General features: G+C 34.8%; 1 protein-coding gene across 19 annotated transcripts in view; it reads right to left on the bottom strand.

Moving 5' to 3' along the window:
• Positions 1-646: 646 nt before the first annotated feature.
• Positions 647-8564, bottom strand: part of BAZ2B (bromodomain adjacent to zinc finger domain 2B) — a 109621-nt gene continuing 101703 nt past the window's right edge. For 15 of the 19 annotated variants that reach the window (XM_071746302.1, XM_071746301.1, XM_071746306.1 and 12 more), the window contains 7 exons: positions 8096-8256; positions 6916-7226; positions 6393-6528; positions 4703-4849; positions 3309-3568; positions 2853-2996; positions 647-2172 (listed from right to left, as the gene is read on the bottom strand). In XM_071746302.1, the coding sequence (XP_071602403.1) occupies positions 2019-2172; positions 2853-2996; positions 3309-3568; positions 4703-4849; positions 6393-6528; positions 6916-7226; positions 8096-8256 (1313 nt within the window). In that variant the 3' untranslated portion in view covers positions 647-2018. The remainder of the gene's footprint in view (positions 2173-2852; positions 2997-3308; positions 3569-4702; positions 4850-6392; positions 6529-6915; positions 7227-8095; positions 8257-8564) is intronic. The other 4 variants (XM_071746295.1, XM_071746298.1, XM_071746299.1 and 1 more) reach the window with 1 other exon arrangement.

Genomic DNA, 8564 nt, shown 5'->3' with positions numbered 1-8564 from the left:
AAGAGAATATATAAAACAAGGCTCTAAGATTCAAACATTGCAGGACAAATTTGAAATCAGGAAACAAACACACACACACTCCCCCTAAAACAACTAACAAAACCAAACAAAAAAAAAAACAAAAGCAAAAAACCAAAAAGCCCCAACCAAACAAAAGACCAACCAAACAAATCAAATTCAAACTCTCTCCAAAATATTACTTGGTGAGGGAGCTAGAGGTATTTGAGTATCATAACATTCATTGTAATTCTTATTTTCTTCAGTCAGAAGGACTATAACTCCTGCCCTTCTACAGACCAAATAAAAACCAAAACTTTGCATGAACAGTGGTTTTAAGAAGCATTACAGGTGGTATGTATTTACATTATCATGTGCAACAGTAAACAGGACAGTATGAAACAGGTCAGGTACCAATCAGCTCAGTGGTTGCACCTGAAGGGCTCAGCTGATGTTATTTATCCTCATTTTAAAAGGCAGCTGAACTGTACCCTGACTGCTTGGCAGTTGCTTCTCTTTGATTTAACATTAGAAGGCCAAGGGAATTAGATGCATCATATTAAGAACTCAATGTTTAATGCAAGACTCCCAGTATATTTTAAAAAGTCCTGTATACACAGGATCTGAAGTATTAAAATTGTCAAGAAAATCCAGTTTGCAAAACAGTCTTTTATTGTATCCGTGCCACACATACTAGTGAAAAATAACACTCCTAAAAAAGGAAAAGAAAAAGAATGCTACCTTTCAACAACATTTCTCTTAAATAAAACTTCAAGTACTCTTACATTAGTACAAAAAAAATTTCTGATCTATCTGCCCCAACAGGCCACCACAACACACAGTAGATAAAACACAGTGGTTACAAATGTCTTTTTTGTTATTTCTGTGGCAAGGCAAATGGAGGAAAATGTTTCCATGAAAAAATACTGTGTGCGTAGGAAATTGTCACAATTTTATTCCACATGGATACAAACGATTATACTTGAATTTGAGGCCGTGGTGGCTTGAAATTATATAACAAAATAGAAAAATGGAAAACTAATATCCCCTACACCCTGTTTTAAAGGCAGGCACTACCAAGATTTAGGAGACTCCACAGTGTTGGTAGAGGATAATTACTGTACAAGCCATATAGCTATAATTACCTTAAGACTAAAATAAAATGCTACCGTCCTCCTAAGGCTTAAACAAGAATGTCTGCAAACAATATGTACACATCATACATATTTAAAACAAGACTTAATATAAACAATAATGAACAGTATATACATGTCTCAATTTTTCTTCACTGCCTTGAAATACAATTTAACTACACAAGTGATGCAGCAACATATATATAAATGTACTTGTAACTCTACAGTAAAGTTTAATTTTTAGTGCTTTCACAGCACATCAGTGTAAACAGTTTTACTTGGCTTTTTTTTTTTATATTTTAAAACATTCCTTGTTGTATTTTCAAGATTTAAAGCAATTTTCTAATTCTTCCTTTTCACAGAAAACGAAGATTCTGAATGCTGTATAATCATAAATAATTCATAAAATTAAATACATTCACTAAAAAATAAACTACAAAGTAAAAAAAATGAAAAATAGATATTTATTGAAAGGGAAAAGAGAACCATTTTCCCGAGTAGAGCTCTGGTGGTTGAATATTCAGTGCGTTTTGATATATTTTAAATTCTATTGCACTATAACACCCCTTTCTTTGAAATTCATTGGGTGTACTTCCCTGTTCTACCTAAATTAGTGTGTTAAAACATACAAACCAATAACCAAGGGGCCATGGTTGCTGTAGGAGTGAAGCCTTTAGAACTAGTATCACAACTTTGTGATATTTTAAAGAAAAAAAACCAGTCATTAGTTATGCATGTGCCTTGCACTTTCATGTAAATACAGTTCACATTGCTGGTCTTATCAGTCCTCCTTTAATGAAAAAAAAAAAAAAAAAAAAAAGAAAAAAAAAAAAAAAGGCAAAATAAACAAAACCCAAAAGAGAAAAAGAAAAAACAGTTCTAGTAACTTCAGCTCACTTTAAAAATTTCTGTCCATTTTTTTTCAAAATACTTCCTCATGCTGTGGCCAGCCCTGCCTATGTCAGAATCATCTTCATTAAAGGTTTCACAGTTGTCAAAAACAAGCCTGACATCTAGCGAAAATGCTTCAAGATTAGGGTACCTGAAAGAAGAAAAAGGTGAATGATTTTTGGATCATGGAGAATCAAAGGGGAAAAACAGTTGAACTACACGAGTAAGAATTACATGAGCACCAGCCAGTTTACAGCCAGCCATAGAATATTCAATGAGTGCTTTACATGGTTATTATACTTTTAATATTTTAATTATCATTTGAATAGTAACGAGAAAATTAGCATCAGTGAAAGGAAATGCTCTCATCATTATATTTGTTATTCTCCTCAAAAACTCCATAGAGTACTGTACTAGAAAACAAACATCTTTGAAATTAACTTGCCTCTTCCCTTCTATAACTTTATAGTTAAAATTCTAGGGCTTTTTCCCATTTACTCATGTATTCTTGGGATCAATTCCCTTCAAGGTAAGTGTTGCGTACAGCTGCATTTACCTAAAAGAGGAACAATCAGGTACAAAAAAAGGCTGCCCAGATCAATGCAACAGTGTCTTTGTGAGTCTTTTCATTATGCTGAACATACATGGCAAAATGGGCATCCAGTGAGCTCATATGGCAGAGTCAAAAATAGACAGTTAGGAAGTTTTATTTTTACTGTAAAAGTAATCAGAGATGCCAGAGCAGGCAGATCAGAAAGGTTTAACTCATTTTTTAAAAAGTATTTCAGTATTTTTAAAATGTAAAGTAAAATTTACATTAAGTTTACTTACTGTCCACTACTTAGCTTGTCTCTAATGGTGGAAAAGTCCATAGGTTTTTTAATAACTTTCTTATAACCAGGAACAAGTTTCAGGTTTACAGGAAGTAAGAAGGGCCAGGCATCTTCATGAGTTTCCAATTCTGAGAGAATCATGCTGAAGAAAAGAAGGTTTAAATCTTTTTAAATATTTAAATAGCTTTAAATATTTAAACATTTACACTTTTAAATATTTTTAAGCTGTTCATATATACACAGAGGTTTTTAACTTTTTACCTTCATTACCAAATAAAGCAGTTACTCCCAGCATGCACATAGTAAATCCTGTATCTTTACACTCAAATTATTACAAGATCTGTGGAATACATGACCAAGACCAGTGTTCTAGTTCCCCAGAACACAGCTAAAAAGAATCAGGCACTACTTGCTTCAAAAACACTTACCCAAGTTTAGAATTTGTCACTTTTACCTGCATATAGCCAGGTCCTTGGAGTCATCTCTTTTAGGTTTCTTAAAAGCAGTGAAATTTTCCTGTTTCAACTGGCTTACAGAAACATTTTCATCCATTTTTCTTTTTTTGGGGTCTGTTTTTCCTCTTTTTAAGGAGGTGCTTGTAGTTGCACAGTCTTCATCCTCTGTATCTCCTGCAAATTTTCTGCATCTCTTTTGTTCATTACTTTTTTTCCCTTTGATTTGAATTTTTTTTATTTTTAGAGTTTGACCACTTGCCTGTAATAGAGAGAAATTAAATAAGCAATAACCGAGAAATTACAGAAGCCTCTAAGTACTAACAGACAGCAATAAAGATCAGACAGAAGCCTGGAAACACTTGAAATATTTAATGTCAGAGATGATTCACTTTATGCTCCTCTGTAACAGCAAATGAGGCTGTGGAAATTCCTGTAAATAGTGATGTAGGTTCTCAGCCTTGAATACATAAAAGCACTTGACCTCCAGACTGGTAAAGCAGCACCTCCTAGCAAACCAGGCTGGCACAGTTTTAGGCACATATTTGTCTATTTGACTGATAAAGCCACAGCTGGAACAGTATATACTAATTTTCTTTCAACCGCATTATTTGCAAGATATTTCACAAACGTCCCAAATATTCCCTTAAGCATTTGATGCTGATTGTAATTAGCATGGTGAGAAATGTAGTCAGTTTTTACAAACAGATGATGAATTAATGCATGAATGTGTAAAAATGGATGTTGTGAATTCCTTTTGCTTAGCACAAAAAAAAAGTTACAGAAAAAGATACAGCATGAGCTAACCCTTTATAAACTACTACTCAACTGATTCTTAGTAGTGACCTGTTTTTATTACTTCTGTTGCACATAATAGTTAAAAACATTTTGTCTTCATTATTTGTGAAACACCCACAGGAAAAGGGATCGCATTGACCGTACCCAAAGAAAACACAAAGCTCAGTATCTTCTGTGATACTGCTTCAGCTACAGTATTTACAGGCAAAGGCAGAAAACAAGTTTAGCAAAAAGTGCATCTAACTTTAGGACTAAAAATGACCAAAAAAAAGACAAAAAATATTCACTAGCTATTGTCTCCAATTTTTATTTTCAAACAATCTAGTATGTTGGTCTGTCAACAACGAAGATGAAAAGAAAATACTGGAAAAAATTCTAGAGGAGAAATAGAAAACTATGGTATTTAATTAGATAATTACATTTAAAAATACAATTTAAACCAAAACCGTATCCTTTACTGTCACAAAAATCCAAGTTAAATAAAGTTATGTAATTATTTCATGGCAACCCAACATACAGACCATTGTTTTCACAAAAAACACTGTCAGACCTTTAAAAAGGTCACTGTAAGTCACTTCACCTTTATGGTTAGTATTACCTTTGCTATGCAGGCAGGACAAAACCAGTCACCGTCTGGTATGGTGGTGATCTTGGGTCTGTGGCAGTAGGTATGACAACCTTTATCACAGCCATCACAAAGGAGTAGCAGTTCCTCATTATCTCCCTTTCGACAAATTTGGCAGTACTAGAATACATGAAACATGGCTTAGATTCATTTTTTAAAAATTTGAAACACAGGGATGGTAACTAAATTACCTTTTAAAATATCTAAATTACCCTTCCAAATATACAACTTCACTCTCAAAATTATTTTCCTTTGATTTTACCACAATGAGAGTCTACTCATGATCACATTTGTAGAAGAAAATACACAGCATGGGAGGAACTAATCTAAAGGCTACACTTGAGAGTACATTTGAGAAACATCTGATTGGAAGAGGTGTCCGACAGCACACAAAACTATGAATACTTCTTATATTTTATTAATGTCCACGAGGAGTAAAGTTAACAAATTCACTTAGCCTGCACAAACTATCTCAGCAATCTTCTCTTAACCTAAGCCCACACTGCATAGGTAAGCTGCTATCTTATAAAAATAATTTGTATTTTACAACAGTATTTTCAAATAATAATCAGTAAAGATCTCATCCAAAGGCCACCATGGACAAATTCACAAGGCAACAAAAATGATCCTGCCACTTACTAAAATTCACACTAACTTAAAAATAGCTAATGTACTGTTAGTTTTCTTTATCGTGGGATTTTTTTATACTCTTCTATGTCTGGACTTCTTTTCCAGGAACTTACAATGTCCACATGCTTTCACCAAATACATTTACCGTGTAATTAAATTCGCAGAACATTTCAATCAAATTGAGAACAATACTATAAATTTTCTTCTGGATAGTAAATTATTACACAATGAAATGTTCAAATACCTTTTCAGGTGTTCCTACTAAATTCATAAACTTTTTCTTCTAAAGATGCAGCTTTAAAGTTATAGCTATGTAAACTCAGACATCCAGCCTTACACTACAGTTTTTATTTGAATCATCCTTTAATTGTCCATATGTAATCAGAATCTGTATAAGACTGGAAGAAATTAAAACATACGGGCAAAGGCCACTAACAAAAGCATTACTTTTGCCACCCACTATGTAGCACTGGTCATACTTAATCACATCGTAATCACTGCTGCTGCAGTAGTAGTTTTCTTTTCAGAAATTTGGAGCTCAAAGGTCCATGCCAGTTTTGACATGTGCATTTTGCATGCCTCCTCTGTATGCACAGTTAACAAAGATCCATTTTTAAATGTAGAGGCAAGGAGGTATGTTCAGCTGTGAGAAATGTGCAAGCCATGGGTTCAGAGCACCTCCACTTCTCAAAAAATGAAGTAAAAAAAAGATATGTGGTGTTGAACCTTCATAAAGCTTATGTCATAGATGAGATCAGAAATATTCTAACATCAGACAGAATATTTTTCATCAGAGCTAGAAATTACTTTTTACCTAAACATTAACAACAAAAAGTTACCACTATGTAAAGCCCTGTTACATGGGCTTTAACAGTAGTTAAACAGTAGTTTACTGTGTTAAGTTTTACACAAGTTCTACACAAAGTCTTTAGAAATGCGTTATGAACCATAATACCTTAAAATGTCTGAATTGGGAAAATAGAAACAGTTTAGTTACAATATTATCATCATTTTTTAAAGCAAAACCACTTACAACTTTCATAATGGATTTTTCCCATGCTATTGATTTCTGTAACTGCTGAATGCACAGAGCTACCTGAGCAGCACTGCGCGCTTCTGACAATGCTCTTCTCCATACCCTTAGCCCTGGAGCAATATCCTCTTCTGTTCTGCATTGAAACACAGAGAAATTAAGTAGGTCATGTCCATGTTTGCTTACGTTTAAACGTGGAACAATCATTATCACATTGAAAGCCAAGCAATGACAAAACATACACAGCCAATAAGTGTAAGGTTTAAGCAACTAAATTTCATGTAGTGCACAGACTGTGGCTACGTGCCTCAAAGCTTAGTCACAACCAGTTAAATGTAAGATAACTTTGCAAGATTATCAACAAACATAACAAAAAATATCTTAACAAAGCACCATGCAGAATAACATGATCCATATGGATCACAGACATAACAAGAAAGTACATAGATAACAGGCAATAAGAAAATAGGCTCCAATTAGCAAAGAAGCACAATAATTTTTCAAGTTAATCTCAATAACCTACCCGTCACCATCACCACTAATGGATGGTGCAGGAGCAGGGACAGTAACTGTGCCCACATTATCCAGTTTGATCTGAATGGTGGTACTTAAGGGGCTCTTCAGATACCTTCGCTCTATGTTCCGCTCCAAGTCAGCCAGCCTGGTTACAGCTATATCTAGAGGGTTGTCACTCCTCCGCTCTAGAGAGCTGGCACTGCCTTCTCCGCCTCCAGCACTATCTCCATCGTGCTTCTTGTGCAATCTAGTAATTGACTTATGTTCACGATATACCAAGTCGTCTCTCTCTGATGCAGGTTCAGGACACAGCCAACCCTATGTTAATAGAAAGGTTTGGGCATTTATTGGTTGCTGTTAACTTAGTGTGTAAAGAGAGGAACTGTTACATGGAATCATAACAAGTAACTGAAGTGATGTTTCCAGTAGGCCGTGGTTACTTGTAATCCATCTGCAGAGACAGTTTCCAAAATATCCAGAGAACTAAAATAATTAATAAAAAATACAAGCATTACCAGATTTTCTGAAGAGACCTTTCTGCAACAGTCTGCATTATCTCCCTTTGAAGTATCCTGTTCTCTTTGCCAAAACATCAGAATAGCCCTATCTGTCCAGCAGTCACGGGTGACAGTATCAGTTGGTCACACTGAAATAACACCCACTCCTAGAACAAACCATATCCCAAATGCTATATCTGTACTATAGCCAAACATAGGCAATTTGATATCCCACCTTGGAAAAATTCCAAACTGCAATGACAGCTAGTGAATTCTCAACTCTTTCAACACAACCATCACATGTCGAACGAAGAAAGCATTAACAGAAACAAACACCCAAACCAGGCAGAACTGTGGCATAATCCACTATAATAAAGCAGTCTATATGCAACAGAATCTTTGCATTCATAATAGGTTAATGAAATTTGCAGGGAACTGCACAATTTACAAGAGCACTTGTAAAAACTCCAGGAACTGCCATTCTGAGCAACCTGAGCTGTAGATTTAACTGCAATTAAAATGCTTCAAACCCAAATATCCATGAGATTGCTGCAGCAGGTTTGTGTTTTTTTATTTGCAGACAATTAGAGATAGAATAAGAAGGCACTTACCAACAAAAGCACTGCTGCTATCTACTTTAAATTCTTACCACTTATTTTAAAGGGACATTTTACTAAAAGTTGGGTTTACCTTAACTTGTAAACTAGCAGATGCAACTCTCCTCTCTAGATCTTCCACCTGCTGAAGAATAGCAAGATCCATCTCCATTGCTTGTTCTTCTACTGACCAGTTTTCCACAACATCACGAGTTACCTGGTTATCTTCATTTTCATTGATATCAATAATTGCAACTGTATTTAAGAATCACATTTTTATTATTTTAATTAGCATTATAACTTCTCTGATTAAATTCAAGCTGATTTACCTGTCACTCCAGTCAAATGTTCAATAACTGCTGTAATAGTGTGCTACTCTTAAGATACACAACATGGACAACAAATTCTGTAGGTTTTCAAACTTGCAATTTAAAGGCAAGAAGGGGAAAGAGAGGCTGAGCTACCGTTACAGAGATGGAAAGAGTTTATATTAAATGGGATTTCTCCTATCCTGGAGCTTTCCAGAACTAGGCTGGTCAAAAGTCAACTACAGAAAATGAGAC

The sequence above is a fragment of the Heliangelus exortis genome, chromosome 6 (assembly GCF_036169615.1).
Source record: "Heliangelus exortis chromosome 6, bHelExo1.hap1, whole genome shotgun sequence".
NCBI lineage: Eukaryota > Metazoa > Chordata > Aves > Apodiformes > Trochilidae > Heliangelus > Heliangelus exortis.
Note: the sequence above shows the minus strand (reverse complement) of the source record. Positions and strands in the feature narration are given on the sequence as shown.